The sequence below is a fragment of the Gallinula chloropus genome (genome assembly GCF_964237585.1).
Source record: "Gallinula chloropus genome assembly, chromosome: 17".
In the NCBI taxonomy this organism is placed as follows: Eukaryota; Metazoa; Chordata; class Aves; order Gruiformes; family Rallidae; genus Gallinula; species Gallinula chloropus.
In genome coordinates, this window is record NC_140102.1 from 16,010,779 (window position 1) to 16,027,971 (window position 17,193).

At 50.1% G+C, this 17,193-nt stretch overlaps 1 protein-coding gene across 2 annotated transcripts in view; it reads right to left on the reverse strand.

The window, feature by feature from the left end:
- Positions 1 to 7,771: 7,771 nt before the first annotated feature.
- The window catches only part of LOC311198211 (ATPase MORC2-like), a 61,525-nt gene continuing 52,103 nt past the window's right edge, over positions 7,772 to 17,193 (reverse strand). Inside the window, exons 17-28 of one of the 2 annotated variants that reach the window (XR_014617687.1) lie at positions 16,123 to 16,255; positions 15,712 to 15,786; positions 14,639 to 15,013; positions 14,118 to 14,261; positions 13,971 to 14,025; positions 12,777 to 12,918; positions 11,911 to 12,102; positions 11,722 to 11,815; positions 10,336 to 10,524; positions 8,222 to 9,542; positions 8,027 to 8,102; positions 7,772 to 7,918 (exon numbers count right to left, since the gene is read on the reverse strand). Coding sequence is in view for 1 of the 2 variants with exons in the window: in XM_084272111.1 (XP_084128237.1) it covers positions 9,474 to 9,542; positions 10,336 to 10,524; positions 11,722 to 11,815; positions 11,911 to 12,102; positions 12,777 to 12,918; positions 13,971 to 14,025; positions 14,118 to 14,261; positions 14,639 to 15,013; positions 15,712 to 15,786; positions 16,123 to 16,255 (1,468 nt within the window). In the remaining variant the exon portion in view is untranslated. Of the gene's footprint in view, positions 9,543 to 10,335; positions 10,525 to 11,721; positions 11,816 to 11,910; positions 12,103 to 12,776; positions 12,919 to 13,970; positions 14,026 to 14,117; positions 14,262 to 14,638; positions 15,014 to 15,711; positions 15,787 to 16,122; positions 16,256 to 17,193 lie in introns of both variants that reach the window. The other variant, XM_084272111.1, reaches the window with a different exon arrangement.

Sequence of the window (17,193 nt, forward strand, 5' to 3'; positions counted from 1 at the left end):
CCCCCACACACCCATCCCATCTTCCCTATAAATTGAGTGTGATTGTTAAATCGTGCTGAGATACGTTGCCCAGTAGATGGGAATGGGAGTGTGCTGGAGCTAAGTTGGCTCAAAGTGATCAATGCTGAGCTCTTTTATTCAAACACACACAGAGCTTGTCCAGGTTTCTCTGTCAGGGCACGAGTTCCATCACATTGCTGCTGGTCAGATGCTCCTTTCACCTGCCTTCCACACGTCTCACCACCGCTAACAATTGGCTAAAGCCACACAGTCCCGTTCATCCCTATGAGGCAGCTGTTAATGTTCTTGGAGTCTTTTATCCCAGCCTGTTTCCTGCAAACTCCTGCCCTCACAGACATCTGTTCTTCTGTTCCTGCCTCCTGATCGTGCCCCAACGTATCTTCACTTGACTCCCAGGCCTGCTGCCCTGGGAATGGAGCTGCGGAGCCGTGAGTCTGGATGGGCCATGAACTCACTCCTTTTGAGATGCACTGCTCCAACAGTGAGGCTCACAGACACAGGTAACATCTCATCTTATAGCTACATCAAACAGTGTAACAGAGTTAGTAACCTGACTGCCCTCCCCAAGGTGATAAACAACACCATAGGGATTGCATGAAGGTGGTTTGGGTTCATATACCAGAGCCAGGTGATCAAAAAAAACATCATAGTTGCCATTACCTCTTTGAACACCAGGAAAAACCTTTATTTCAGATTTTTTTAACACAATTGGGTCAGATCTACTGTTATCACAATACCCCACATCGGGTGCCAAAAGGGGCTGTGGTGGTTTCGCCCTGTCTAGAGGCCAAAAGCCCACCAGAGCTGCTCTATCACTCCCCTTTCCAGCCAAAAAAAGGAAGAAAGTACATGTTGAGAGGTTTAGGATTTGAGATAAGGGCAGAGAGGGATCACTCTGCAATTAGTGTCATGGACCAAACAGACCCCATGGGGGGTCACAAGCCCCCCCAGCAAACCTGCTCCGGTCTGGGTCTCTCTCTCTCTCCTCTCTGTGTCTCTGTCTCTCCCCATGGGCTGCAGGTGGGGCCTGGGCCTTTCCCATGGGCTGTGGGGGGACACCCGCTCCACCATGGGTTTCTCCAGGGGCTGCAGGGGCATCTTTCTCTCTGGCACCTGGGGTGCCTCCTGCCCCCCTTCCCTGGCCTTGGTGTCTGCACAGCTCCTCACATCTTCTCACTCCTTCTCTGGGGGCACAAAGCAGCTGCTTGTGGTTTTTCTCTCCTCACTGTGACTCCCAGAGGTGCTGTGCCCATCGCTGATGGGCTCGGCCTTGGTCAGCAGCGACTCTGGCCTTGACCTGCCTGGTGTTTGCTCTGTGGGGCTGCAGAGAGCTGCTGGCTGCTTCCTGCAGATGCCATTTTCAGCAGCACCCCCTTCCACAAAACTGCAACAAGCCCCAAACAGAGGCTGAGCACCACACACCATTTGCTCACTCCCAGAGAATAAAACAGGCAGAGCCTCCCTGGGTTGGGATAAGGACAGTTTGCTGACAAAATCACCATGAAAGCAGAACAATAACAGCCCACAGCCAATTTCACTTACACCCTGTGATAACACAGAGTACTGCAGTAACACAAGGACTGGCCCAACACCCCAGCCACACTCCAACTGCCCTGGAGTACCACACCCCAGCCATCCCCTTGTATGGAGAAGTTCTGTCAGGTGGAAAACTGCCTGAGCTAACTCAGTTCACCTGTGCTGGCTGCTTGGGGAGGTTAAACTCTGGCCTGGCCAGAACCAGGACAGGAAGGTGCTCCTTCCCCTGTACACAGCGCTGGTGAAGCTGCACCTTGAGTCCTGTGTTCAGTTTTGGGCCCCTCACTACAAGAAGGACATCAAGATGCTTAAGTATGTCTAGAGAAGGGCTACAAAGCAGGTGAAGGGTTTAGAACACAAGTCTTATCAGGAGCAGCTGATGGAGCTGGGATTGTTTAGTCTGGAGAAAAAGAGACTGAGGGGAGACCTTATTGCTCTCTACATCTACCTGAAAGGCGGCTGTAATGAGGTGGGGGTTGGTCTCTTCTCCCTGGTAGCTAGTGACAGGATGAGGGGAAACAGCCTGAAGAGGCATCAGGGGCAGTTTAGGCTGGATATTGTGATGGGAGGACACTTGAGGGCAGGGTTTTAAAATGAAGAAGAAAAGAATAATTTCTCTTTGTAACCACATGCATTCGATGTGTCACTGCTGCAGGTTTCAGGGATACAATGGAGAAATGCACTGCTGCTGTTTAGAAGTCTGACTGCACTTGTTACAATCACAGGACAGTCAAAAAATACACCACTGCCAACACAACAGCCACGGGACTCAGTGTTACCGCCCGCAACCGGGTCCTGTCACTCACTGTTGCCCCCTCAGGCGATTCCCAAGGTTCAGCATTACAACCACAGCAGGGTCACAGAACACACCATCATAAGCACACGGGTGTGAGTCAGTCGCCTGAGACTACAAACCTCACTTCCCTATCTCTCTGGTGAGGGTTGTCAGTACGTTCCCTCAGCCAGCATCCTGGCCAAGGGGGAAGAGTCTCCCTGCAGAGCTGGAAAAGTGGCTCCTCCATCTCAGACTGAATCCAAGGGGGTTTTATTTCATCTTTTGTCTGATATACATGTCAGTGGGCAGGACTGTGTCCCAGTGGACAATGCTTACTCACAAAACCACTTGCCCACCTACCAGACTAGGGGTGACATCCAGCCTGCCACAAGTCTGTGGAACATCCCAAACTTCTTAAAAGATTGTTTTCTCACTCTGCCTTTACACTCTGATGATTAGGAGGACTTTGCTTTTTCAGTCCCTACTACAAACAAAAATGAACCCATGAAAAAGGAGTCACTGTGTGGTGCTCCCACAAGGCATGAAACCTTCACCAACCACGTGCCAGCCTTACGTACCCTGGGCACTTGCTGCGGTACAGGAACCGCATCCTGATCTCATCTTCTATCATGACATGGTTGATGTGGTAAAAAAATTTGAACTTGGGGTAAAAAAACTTGAACTTTGAAAGTTTGATTCATGAGTTACCAGTGCAAGGGATTAGAGAGTAATTTTTGGCAGTGTGAGCTCCTGCACAGACAGGGGAATCCAGTGACCATCCAACGCCACGTGTGCTCTGCCATTGCAGCTCCTGAATACCCTGTGAAATCAAAAGTGACGACGACAGCCCAGAATATATGGCACAAACAACACAAACCTTTTTCTTTACCAATTGTGGGACATTAGCTGTGACATTACCTATGTTACAGGGACACCACACTTGCCTGCAGGCCAGTCTATCGTGGAACACATGGATCAAACTCTCAAGCGTTTGCTTCACCAACAAAAAGGGGGAGGGAAGGACATCTCCCCAGCTGGTCGACTAAACAAAGCTCTTTCTGTCTTGAACTATTTATGTCTGCCACAGGGCAGTTTGGTGCCTCCAGTGGTGAAACATGGAGTAGGTTTAAAAGGAGGTTTGGAAGGGATCAAAGAAACAAACAAACAAAAAAAGAAAAAAAAACCACAAAAAAAAAAAAAGGAAAAAAGAGAAAAATAAAGAAAGTCAATGTCAGGTGTTAGGAAGAAATGAAGTTACAGATACTAACTTGGGGAAGGAGATCTGCCTGTGTCATTACAGATACGGGAACCAAGTGGATATCCTGGTTTTGGTCAGGATGGAGTTAACTTCATTTGTAGCAGCGGATGGAATGCTGTGTTTGAGAGTTAAAATGAAAGCAGTGCTGATAACACCCTGATGGTTTTAGTTGCTGTCAGACAGTCAAGGACATTCTCAGCTCTTCGTATTTCTCTGTTCATGAGAAAGGAGGGGCGAAGCCAGGACAGGTGACCCAAACTGGCCAAGGAGAGTATTCCATGCCAATTATGTCCTGCCCAGGATATCGGGGGCTGATGGGGGAAGAGCAGGGGCGGCTCCGGGACACACGGTGCTTGGGGGACGGTCAGGTTCCAGGACGGCTCTGGGTGGCACGGCCTGAGTTGTGTGGTTTGGTGAGAAACTGCATTGGGTATCAACAGCTTCATGTGTTTTTGCTCTGAAGTCCTGTTGGCATTGTTATATTGTATCCTTCTGTTATCTTAGTAAACTATCCCTATCCCAATCCACGGGCCTCTTAGTGTCTTGGTTTTGGGGTTATTTGCCGCTTCCTTTTCCCTTCCCTTGCCTCTCACCCCACCTCCCCCCCCACAACCCACCTCCCCCCCCCAACCCGCACCCCAACCTTCCTTCTTCCCCTGCTCTTTTCCTGTAAGGAGCAGGCAGCTGCGTGCATCTCGGCTCTCAGCCGGGTGAAACCACGACAGTCTTTTTGGTGCCCAACGTGCGGCCTGAAAGGTTGGGATAACGGTAGATCTGACCCTGACCTGATTGTAATTAAGACAAAGTTGTGATAAGCACTTTGGTTTAAGCAGTCTCTGGTCACGATGCTCTGGTATTTACTGATATCGTTGATCGTGAACTTGTGCTGGTATCTGTATGAGATTTTGCTGCCCTGTCTATTCTTTGGACAGGGAGGGGTTAATAATGGCAGCTGGTATGGTGGGAGTACAGAAAGAAATATCCATGCTGCTTTCTCTTCCTTTGGGCTAAATACAACAGCTCTGGTAACAGGTTTTGAAAATTTCCAATATCTCTGGATATTCAAACTAGCATTTTGCTGTTATCAGGTTTGTTGCAAATGGTTCAGCTTTTGTTCAATATTAAGCACAGGTTTATGAATACCACTCAAGAGTTTTCTGTGAGGCCAGATAATCACGAGTGGCAGGGTACGTGGCAGAGTATGGGCAACTACCTAGGCACTTTCTCACGTCCGATGTTTTGGAGTTTCACCCCTGAACAGCTAGAGGACCCTGATAAAGTAACTGCATATCTGAAAAGAAATTGCTGTAAGTTTCCCAGAGATGGACACATTACTGCACTGTGCTGGGTCCTGGCCACTATTTACCAAACACTGCTTGATAGCAGTCAGCAGTGTCAGAGGGAAAGGAAGGAAAACAGACCAGCAGAGACTGTCGCTGCTGCAACCCCTATGACTGGCACTGCAGCTACTGTAACCACTGTGACTAGCACTGAGGCTACTGTAATTTCTGTGACTGGCACTGTGGCTACTGCAACCCCTGTGACTGGAAATGTGGCTGTTGCAACCCCTCCAACCGATGCTGCAGCTACTGCTGCCCCTACAGCAGATACTGCCGGTAAAACAAAAAATCAACCCACATCAGTGTCTGTTGCTCCCGTACGAAAGAGGAAATACACAAAGAGAGTTGTTCCTGTAGTGAAGGAGGATGAGGATGATGATGGAGCAGGACCATCTCAACCATCTCAGGATGAGGCAGAACCAGAGGTTGTTGTCACATGATCCCTGACCCTCAATGAGCTGCGTGAGGTTCGAAAAGATTTCAGCCGCCGCCCAGGTGAGCACATCATCACTTGGCTGCTCCGATGCTGGGATCACGGGGCCAGTAGTCTGGAATTAGATGGCAGGGAGGCCAAGCAGTTGGCATCCCTAGCTAGAGAAGGAGGCATTGATAAGGCAATTGGGGAAAAGCCTGAAATCCTCAGCCTCTGGAGGCGACTACTGTCAAGTGTGAGGGACAGGTATCCCATAAAGGAATACATCACATGTCAAACACCCAAGTGTAACAACCTAGAGGCAGTTATCCAGCACCTGAGAGAATTAGCTGTACGGGAGGTAATTTATTATGATCTGGACAACTCACAGCTTCCCTCTGATCCTGATGACGTCCAATGCACCCCAGATATGTGGCGTAAGGTTGTACGAAGTGCCCCAGCAGGGCACACCAATTCATTGGCAACAATGGACTGGAGTGATACATATCCACCAACCGTATCTGAGGTGTCCTGCCGATTCTGGAAATATCAAGACAATGTTTCCCTCTCTGTGATCGCAGCGGTAGAGAAACTGGTCAAACAACTTGACAACAATGTGTCCAACTCCCATCCCATATGGAGCAATGTTGCAGCTACTGGGAGAAAGCGTCCATTGTCCCAGAAGGGAGGAAGAGCAGGGGCGGCTCCGGGACGCGCGGTTCTTGGGGCACGGTCGGGTTCCGGGACGGCTCTGGGTGGCACAGCCTGAGCTGTGGGTTTGGTGAGAAACTGCATTGTGTAGCAACAGCTTCATAGATTTTTGCTCTAAAGTCCTGTCAGCATTGTTATATTGTATCTTTCTGTTATCTTAGTAAACTAGATAAACTTAGTAAACTACAGATCCCTGTTCCAGGCCCTGACGACTCTGTGGGGTTTTTTTTTCCCCAACATTAATCTGACCCTGCCCTGGCACAGCTTAATGCCACAGTGAAGAGTATCTTCCTAATCTAAACCTACCCTGCTTCAGTTTAAACCCATCACCCCTCGACCTGTCACTCCATGGCCTTACACACAGCCCTGCCCAGCTTTCCTGTAGGTCCCTTCAGGTATTGGAAGGGGCTTTAAGGTCTGCCCAGAGCCTTGTCTTCTCCAGGCTGAACACAACTCTCTCAGCCTGTCTGTGGAGGAGAGATGCTCCAGCCCTCTGATCATCCTTGTGGCCTCCTCTGGACCTGCTCCAAGAGGTCCATGTCCTCCTTGTGCTGACAGCTCCAGAGCTGGACACAGCACTGCAGGAGGGGTCTCACCAGAATCACCAGAAGGGGAGAATCCCATCTCTCAAGCTGCCACACTTCTGGTGATGCAGCCCAGGATGCAACTGGCCTTCGGGGCTGCAAGTGCACATTGTAGACTCCTGTCCAGCTTTTCATCCATCAATAGCCCCAAGTCTTTTTCCACAGGGCTATCATCCCCCAGCTTGTGTTCATCACAAGGATTATCCCAACCCACGTGCAGGACCTGGCACTTGTCCTTGTTGAATTTCATGAGGCATGCATAGCCCCAGCTCTCCAGCTGGTCCAGGTTTCCCTGGATGACCCCCCACACCTCTGGTGTGTTGACTGCACCACTCTGCTTGGTGTCATCTGCCAACCTGGTGTCCTCAATCACACTGTGTCACTGATGAAGACATTAAACAACACTGGTCCCACTACAGATCCCTGAGGGACACCACCCACCCTTCTCCACCTGGACATCGAGCCATTGGCCAACTGACCTTCTGGATGTGACCATGCAGCCAGTTCCTTATTCACTGGACAGTCCACCCATCAAATCCATGATGGCAGATGGAGCCCAAAGTCATCAACTAAATGAACTGAGTGTTTTAGGGGATGGCCCATAGACTGAGGGAATGATACTGGTGGGAGGCAGGGGGTTGTGTGTGATACCTGGGTGGCTGCAGTGGGGTGTGAGTGAGGGATGGGGGTGTGTTTGGCTAGGGTATAGATAATTTGCAGCAGATGTTGGGGTGGGCAACAGAACAGGTGACCCCAACTAACCAAAAGGCTACTCCATACCATGACACCATGCTCAGTAGGAAGGGGGCTGGTCAGGGAGGGACACGCTGCTCCAGGATGTGCAGCTCAGGGGGGGTTTGGGGAGGAGCTGCCTTTGTGTATCACCAGGTCTGTGTATTTTGCTATAAAGTCCTGTTGTTAGTGGTCTCTCTCTGCTGTCCCAGTGAACTGTCCTTATCCCAACCCATGAGGTTTCCCTTTGTGTCCCCGTTCTCCTTCCCATCCTGCCTGGAGAGGGTGGGTGGAGGGGGTGTGTGAGCCACATGGTGCTCAGCTGCTGGCTGGGGCTAAACACAAGCAGCTATTTTGTTCCCTCCAGGGGTTATGAAACACAGCTTGCAAGCAGCAGCATCTCTGAACTGTATTTTAATGAAATCTGGTTCTTTAGTTTCTGCTGGCCACCAGAAAGATGTCTTCTTCCTCCTTAATATAAAGCTCAGCTTCTACAGAAGGATGAGTTTACTCCAAAGCACCAGTGTGCCATCTCAACTAGCACAACCTCTGATTCATGGAAGAAATCCAAGAATACTGTTGGAGCTTGTTACTACATTTAAGGGACGCTGCCCTGCTGCCCTGGAAGGTGCCCAGGGGGGTGGGGATGCTGCTTACCTTTGTTCATGCTAGGATGTCTGCACACAGACCCTGAATGACAGCAGTCAGTCTCACTGTGTGCTGTCACAAGGACCTGGAATTCAGGGAATAAGCAGGACTGTAGAACTTGGGAGTTTCTCCAGGACTATCAACAACTTGTGCTTAAGATGTTTAATTTTTGGAAATTGTTTTTCAAAAACATCTGTAACATACTCAGCTGTTGAAGAACCCCACTGGTCCATTTCATCTCGTGTTCCTGAAGGTGGGCAGCTCTGGCTCACACTCTTATTTCTTCAGACCACCAGGTTGCAGGGGCTTTCAGTTTCCTAAGCACCAAGTTCGTGGACATCATGTCCTGGCAGAACTGAGAAGCTGGCCAGGCAGTGAACTCAAGCCAGATCATCTTGGCTGTGGTTGCCAGTACTCTGCTTGGAGCTGTAGTGCAGCCCTTGGGGGGGGAGGAGGAGGGAAAGGCATTGTCTTTGCTGCTGACCCAGGGTCCAAGGTGAACTCAACAGTGCAGAGCTCCAAAAGGTTCAAACTGCAGCACTCAGTAAAAAGTCATCTGGAAGAGTAAGTTGATCAAAGCAACAGAAACCTGAGGGGGTGAGGACAGAACAGAGGGGCACTTTATTTTCAGCTGTCTGCAGAGTTCTTCTGCCACTGCAAAGATGTCTCAAAGACACAGCAGCAGAAGTGAGCAGTAAGGTGACCACTAGAGAAGAACCTGAAGTCCAGTGTCTCCCTCCAGTGATCACAACCCACTGCAAGCAGCCTGGGAGGCTCTTCTTTCCTGAAGGACCCTCAGCCTCTGACTTAGCATGGTGACAATCCCACCTGCTCACAGAGACCTCACATCTGGGACCCTCACAGCACTGCCAAGTGCCAATCCCCAAATCCCTCAGTCATGGAGATTTTGCCCCTCCACTCACGCTCACACAGCAACTGTGGTTTGGTCTCCTCCTGTGCAGCTCAAATTCCTGATCTGGCTTTCTCCAGCCCAAGTTCAGAACCTCTGAACTCTGAGTCCTGACCTCTTCTTCTGCACTCAAGGCTGATTTTTACATTGCTGCCATGTTCATACTTGAGACAACGTGCTAGGCAGGATGTTCTGGTCTTCCAGGTTTAGCAAATGAATATACTCCAGATGCAAAAAGGACATTCCCACTTTGATCTTACACACAGCAACCCTTCCAGATCAGGCACAGTTCCTATTTCTTTTAAAAATAAGTATTTATAAAAAAAAAAAGGAAGAGACTGGAGAACTACAGTGTTAAAAATCCTCCTGCCAAGAGCACAGATCTCTTTTGCATGTCAAGTCACAACAACAGGTTGTACACCAACACAAGTACTGTCTGAAAACCACTCTCCTTGGTGAGCTGCCAGAGTTCTCTGCTGCAGGAATCCACATCTCCCACTGCAGCAACCAGCTCCTCCACTTCTCCAGGGCTCGTGCTGAGGCTGCTCAATCTCCTTTGGTGATCAGGTCCTCGATATACGCGTCCAGCTCATCATCTGTGTTAATATCAATGTCCTGAAACCAGAGGCACAAGAAATACCAGGGAAAGATCAACCTTGAAGAACAGTACAAGAATGGACAAGTGCAAGGATGCACAACAGCCCCTGCAACACCTGCCCTGGTCAGCCTTTCTGCCTCAACTCCCAGCACCCTCCAGCTGCTGACATCTGCACCACCAGCTGTCCCTGTCAGAATCTGATGGACAATGGCTGGAGATCAGTCAGCACTTGACAGCCAAGCAGTGCACTCAGGCTGATTTATTTATTGTGCTGGTCAGGGCCATGTTAGGATTGGGGTTTTTTTGGTTTAAATGTGCATGTTCCACATGCAGCTGGTTCTGGCTGCTTTTCCATTGGGTGGTCTTCATTTTATTTAAAGTATTTTTAAAGTGTATTTGCTTAAAGCTTTTATTTAAATACATTTCCTATTTCAATGTAATAATAGTATAATAAATAGCTTTCATAACATTTTCATATGATTTGTTTAAAGGTCTAGGTTTCTAGGGTTCAGAATCTGGCACCAGCTTTCTGCCCAAGAAATTCTCTGCCTGTACCTGTGGAAATTCTCCTGTACCCCCATGTTTCACAGCAGGAAGTGGAAAACAACAAGAAGCTGTGCACCATGTCCATGCAATGAAGGATCTATCTGTGCAAGTCAACATGCATCACCCCAAAGACACAGATCCCAAGAGGTGGGCAGCAACAGCAGCTGTGTACTCAGCTGGTTCTGAGAGTCTAAGCCCAAACTGCACCCAAAGCTGGGGGAGGTTCCTGGAGCAGCTCTGGTTTCACAGCCCTTCCTCACCCACCTCCTGCACTTTCTGCAGAAGGGCCACAATGTTAGTCCTCAGCTTCTGCAGCTTCTCCTCTGTCTCCCTCAGCTTCCTCTCCGAGTTGCGGAGGTTTTCCTCACAGGCTCTTGCCCGGGCGTCAGCACGTGTCTGATAGGAATTGCACAGGTTCTGCAGCCCTACCTCATACTGTCTGAAATACTCTTTCTGTAGAAGACAAACCACAACAGAAGACAGGTTAAGAAGAAGCACCCAGTGTCAAGGAAAGCCCAGCACTCACAGCTTGTGCGACTGACCACCGCCAGCCAGTACCGTGTCCCTGCACACCCTGCCCCTGGTGCTGGACCCTGCTCACATTCACATTTCCAGTTTGCCTACTGCAGGCAGCACAACAATCACATGGGTTTTCACATCCCTCAAAAGCAGAGCTGCAATAAAAAGTGCCTGAGTACAGGCTGAGGATGCAGCACATTGGAAAAAGCTGAACCCCAGAGTTAAACTGGAGAAAGATTTGACAGCACACAGGCAGTTCCCTTAGTACAGACCACTTGGACATCACAGCTTACTACTGCCAGGTAGGACCTTCTACACCTGGAGAGACCTCCAGGCAAGACCAATGTGTCCTGTGAGTGCAACGGGCCATGTGACACAAGCAGATGCCTGAATCAACAGAGAGACTGCCAATATACACACTGCAAGTGAGGGAGGGGGGCACTTTGAAGACTACCAAATAAGCAGTGGCTTTTGTCATTTGGTCATCTGTAGGCAGCTTTTGTCATCTACAGATAGCTTCTGGAAAGGTCTACTCCTCTGTGCTATGTCAGAGACCATTTCTCTGCATTTCAGCCTGTGTTGGCCCTTCTGATGCCAGGGTGCAGGTACTGATGGGAGGCTCAGCCCCATCTGGTCCTTGCTCAAATAAATGGAGACGCCACCAAAAAAGCCTCAGGGTGTACAGCTGGCTCACAGGTGGTCAGCCTGCTCACCTGGGGCACTGGGTTGGCTTCTTGGTCTCCCCACTGTTTCAGGTTCCATCTGCTGGAGCTCAGGTGTGTGCATGGCTGGGGGCAGAACAAAGAGCCCACATCCGATTCTACAAACCTCCAACCTCACCTCTCTTTTGTGAAAGCTCAACAGTAGTGGACAAGAAGTCAGGATTGTGGCAGCCAACAGCTTTTCCACACAGATGTATGGTAATTAAAAAGATCTTCAGGCAACAACTGTCTAAAGAGCTCAGGTATGCTTCAGGGGCAATCAGGTTTTTCCTCAGCTATGTCAGTCTGCTGAGGAGCCAAACAACCTTTTGAAAAGCAGTACAATCTTGCATTGAGAGGATGCCATCAGAATGGAATGTGTGGGGAAAAAAACACCCCAAACTTCCTTTTCTGGAAATACTGAACTCACCAAGGGAAAGGCCAACAACCCCTCCGAGCTCATGGAACTCAACTCGTTCTTGGAGATGGGGAAATTGGGAGGTAGGAAGTACCGCAAGCAATTCCTGTGTGGGAAAGGAGAACACAAAGCCAGAACTGGGAGCTGGAAAGACTAAAGCAACCAGCCTGCAGCAGCTCAGAAGACCTGCAATGAACCCACCGAAGGAGTTGGACTAGTAAGTCTACTCTTTCTTGGCTCCTCCTGGAATCAGTTGTGTCTACCTCAATTCCAACAAAGTCTGAGGTAGAATGTGCAGCCACAACCTCCTCTTCTTGCTCCTGTGTATCTGGAGCCTGGTACTCAGGAGAGGGGGGTTTCATCAACCTCACATCCTCACTGCCTTTCTCTACCCTGCAAAAAAAAAAAAGTATTAAGGGAAAGTTAGATAGCTTTTTCCACATTGCCCATACCCAAAACACCACTGACAGCTTCACCAGAACCTGTATCCAGCTGCTACCCTGAGACCTCTAGATAACACAACAATTGCTTCCCACAGGAACATCTCATGAGAGCCATGGGCAGACCACATGGACTCATCATGCTTATTCCCCACAAAGCAGCTGAGACCTCTAGATAACACAACTGACAGCTTCACCAGAACCTGTATCCAGCTGCTACCCTGAGACCTCTAGATAACACAACAGTTGCTTCCACAGGAACATCTTATCAGAGCCATGGGCAGACCACATGGACTCATCATGCTTATTCCCTACAAAGCAGCTGAGACCTCTAGATAACACAACTGACAGCTTCACCAGAACCTGTATCCAGCTGCTACTCTGAGACCTCTAGATAACACAACAGTTGCTTCCACAGGAACATCTCATCAGAGCCATGGGCAGACCACATGGACTCATCATGCTTATTCCCTACAAAGCAGCTGGAGAGTCTTGAGCACACACACACACACACACACACACACACACACTTCTTGACATGCCACCAACGCATTTGCCTTCAGCATCTGTGGAAGTCAAACTCCTCCTGAAAGCAAAACAAGCCCCCAGCATGCAGGAGGGAGTTACCAGCGATCCCTCGGCGTGGAGTCTGTGGGGACGTAATCGAACTTCACCTTCCAGCGCACAGCGTGCTTGCCCAGCTCCACGGCTGTGACACGGCCCGTGAACCACTCTCTGTTCACACGCACCTCCACGTGCAGCCCTTTGTCTGCAAGGGGGACGAGAGGCAGGGTGTTTGCAAACCTTCAGGTGCTGGAGAGCACATTCTGCAAGAGCTCTAGGGAAAACAGCCACCCTCAGAGGGGAGCGAAGCTGTGAGGATTCCCTCACGTGGTAGGTAAATCATCAACAGGCACACGGTTCAGCTCCTCCTCAGAAACAACAGGGTGTAAGGAAACGCTGACAGGACAAGGGGAAACAGTGTGAAGTTGCATCAGGGGAAGATCAGGTTGGGTGTTAGTTAAAATTTCTTTACTGAAAGGCTTGGCAAATACTGGAACAGGCTGCCCAGGGAGGTGGTTGAGTCACCATCCCTGGAGGTGCTTAAAGGAAGAGCAGGTATTATACTTGGTGACAAAGTCTGGTGTTGGAACTTGTAAGGCTGGATAGACTGTTGGATTTGATGGTCTTGAAGATCTTTTCCAACAGAAACCATTCTATGAATCTATTAAATGACATGGCATTTTCAGACAGGTTTTTCCTGTACCCCTGGCTGCCTGACATGGGCTTGGGCTGGTCTCCAGGACAATGTGCCATGTGTTCCTAGTGGGTCAATTTCCAGAGAGGTCCTTGGGAACAATCTGAAGAAATGCCCTGCTCTGGCAGAAAGTGCAGTACCATCCTAGCTACAACCTCTTCTGGGAGACCCTCAGCCCTGTTTCTCTAGCAGCAGTGCAGCAGGTCTGGATACAGAGCTCAGAACTTCCCAGCTAACACAGCTCCCAAATCCATTCAGTTGGGAAAGGTGGACGTGACACCAGTCTACACCAGGCAGCCAAGCATCACACCTGTTAAGGTGATGCAGCCCTCAGGTTACAGATCTTCCCATGCAGCAACTGCATCTTGCCCAGTCATGGGGTTCCTGGTGAAAACGTGGCATGTGAATGAAGAGTTCTGTCAGGCTTTGGGACCCAAAGTGACTCCTTCTTAGTTTAAAAAGCTCATTGTTGAAATCACACATGTAACCAGTGAGTCTGGTCCTGCAACAGTTCTTCTGCACTGTGTTAGACACCTGGGGCAGTTCAAGGATTCACTTCTCACCTTTCTGAGCTTTCCTCAGTTCTGCCAGCTCTTCCTCCCCAGCACTGTCTGTGAGCTGCAAGCAGAGAGCACTCAGTTTATCCCTCCCAACAGTATCGTAAACACTTGGCAAATACCTTCTGCTGGGAAAAGTCAGTGTCCTCTCACCTCTACCACCACCTCACCAACATCCTTCTTCTCATCTTTTACTGACACAAATTTGCCCCGTTTTGTCTTCTCCTTCTTGTGCTCCCCCTCCTCCTCAGACCCATCCTCCACGGTGTTCAAGGTCCTCTTCCGAGCGGTGGAGGCCTGTTGGAAGCCAACAAGGTCCAGCTGTAATTCCAGCATGGGATCAAGCAAAACCTTTTTTAAACCCACTTACAAATCAATCAATCAATCAATCTCAGCTTCATTTGACAGTGAATTAGCTTTTCCAGCAGGTGCTACATGACCATGCAAACACTCACCCCCCTACTCCACATGCTGCTTCTCCTGGGGAAGTAGTGTGGTTTCAGAGGGAAGCCACCAAACAAGCCTTCCCAAGGGATGCACAATGGTACCTTAACCCAGAAGAGAAGCTACCTGGTCCTGCACACACTGCAGCGTGAATCCCATGCGACAGAGTAAGACAAGCTGTGCAGGACAGCAGGTAAGGAGTCCAAGGTTTTTATCCCATTGGGTCTCACCTGTGGGCCTTTGGCAGCAGCAGATTTCTTCTGTGCTGATCCCTTGGCAGCTTTTGAACTGTATGTCTCACGTGAGCTTCTGGGGCTCTGTGAGCCAGCAGAGGGTGGTTTCATCGTGGTACCTGGTTTGGCAAGACTTTTTAAAGTGCTGTTAGACTTTCCAGCTGTCATAGTGTACTGATCTATCTTGGAAGTGCTGGCCTCCTCCTTGGTGAGTATGCTTGCCAGTCTGGGAGTGCTGATATTTGGCCAAGCTGCAGGGCTTGGCTTCAGCAGGGGTGTAGGTGGTGCTGGTGGTCTGCTGGGAGCGTTCTTGATTATATCAGGTAGAGGAGGAGAGCGCGGCCGCTGAGGCCGGGTCTGTGACTGGGTGTTCTGAAAGAAATGAGGGTACAGAGAATGACAGAATCATAGGATCACAGAACACCCTGAGCTGGAAGGGACCCATCAGGATCATGGCAGTCCCACTCCTGGCTCCACACAGCCCAGCCCAGTCAGACTGTGGCACTGAGGGCATCGTCCAGATGCTGCTTGAGCTCAGCCCAGCTCGGGGCTGTGACCCCTTCCCTGGGGAGCCTGTGCCAGTGCCTGACCCCCTCTCAGCACAGAACCTCTTCCTGACATCCAACCTAAATCTCCTGTCACAGCTTCATGCTGTTCCCTCAGGTTCTGTCCCTGGCCCCCAAAGAGAGGAGAGAGATCAGCACCTGCCCCTTTGCTCCCCCTCATCAGGACACCACAGACCATGATGAGGTCTCCCTTCAGCCTCCTCTTCTCCAGGCTGAACAAACCCAGGGACTTCAGCCTCTCCTCATAAGCCTTCCCCTCCAGACCCTTCCCCATCCTCACTGCCCTCCTCTGGACACTCTCCAACAGTTCTGTGTCCCTCTTGTCCCGTGGTGCCCAAACCTGCCCCAGGACTGGAGGTGAGGCTGCCCCAGCACAGGGCAGAGCAGGACAATCCCCTCCCTGGACCAGCTGGTTGTGTCATGCTTGACAGAGTTGGGCACTGCTTTTCAGAGCAGCTGAGGAAAGTGCAGAAGAGGACAGAGCCCAGGGTGGTACCCACTTACCTCCCCAGCAGGCCGAGTGGTCACTTCAAGGGGCAGTTTCTTTAAGTCAGCTTGAGAGCGAACTGGAGTGGTTTTCTGTTTAAAAATAATAAAACCAATAAAAATCAGCTTTAAAAGCTGCTGGGGCCTGCCTGCACCCAGTCCAGCAAACAGGTTCCCAATATAGAATCAACAATTACAAGGTGCATTGTGTGTCCTTCAGGAGACATTCCTTCATCAAAACACGAGCAGCCTCTCCCCTTTTCCTGGCAGGGAATGCAATGCAAGCCAAGATGCTGATTTTGTCTAAAACAAGCCCTACCCATGGAGAGGCACAGGTGGCTTTAGAGGCTGAGCCAGGCAGGACTTGGCATCAACCATTTGTACCAGGAGGTCACTCAAACCTGCTGTGCTGGAGACCTCCAGACCCACCTGCAAGGCTTCCAGCTTCTCCTGCTGCTGGCGGATCTTCTCTGACAGTTGTTTCTGCTTTTCCTCCTGTGATTTCAAGTCTTTCTTCAGAGTTCCCAGTGGTACCTTCTGCTTCTGCTCCATAGCTTGACACCTAGCATGAAGGGAATGTGAAGCCACCTCAGCAATGACAGCAGAACCTGTGCTGCCTCACACACAGAGCACTACTCCATATCCCATCTCAAATGCAGCAGAATCACAGAATCACAGACTAGTCTGGGTTGGAAGGGACCCCAAGGGTCACAGAGCTCCAACCCCCCGCCACAGGCAGGGACACCAACCTCCAGGCCTGGAGCTACACAAGGTTGCCCAGGGCCCCATCCAACCTGGCCTTGAACACCCCCAGGGACGGGGCACCCACCCCCTCTCTGGGCAGCCTGTTCCAGCCCCTCACCACTCTCTCTGCAAAGACCTTCCCCCTAATATCTAATCTAAACCTTCCTTCCTTTAGTTTTAATCCATCCACCTTGTCCTGCCAGTCTCTGCCCTTTTAACAAGCTGATTCCCCTCCTGTTCCTCTGCTCCCTTCAGGGACTGGGAGGCTGCAATGAGGTCCCCCCACAGACTTCTCTTCTCCAGGCTGAACCAGCCCAGCTCCCTCAAACCCCTCAGCAGAAAAACCTCTTCCTTTTCCACAGCCTCAAAAGCAATGGTTTTCTTCTTGGGAAGCACATATATGGTTGAAGGATCCACAGCAGGGCTCAAACCAAGCTCTCTGCTTACAGCTGGGAACTACCAGCTCCCAGCCTACAAGTCAAACAAAGAACAGGCACAGCTGCCACTGGCTTTCTGTGCTGCTTCTGAACTTCAGACTTCTGCAGCAGTTTTTCCTTATCAGCTTCTGTCTTTTCATTATCCTTCCTTTTACAGACTTCCCTTCCAGTTAGAAAGGAAAGCTAATTACCAGTAGCCTGAAATTACATGAGTCTTCCCAGCAGAAGAGGCCCTTTGCCTCACTCCACAAGGCCACAGCATTTTCCTCTGCAACATGCCCTGACTATTTGCTTTTACCACCCTGTGCAGCTTATGGCC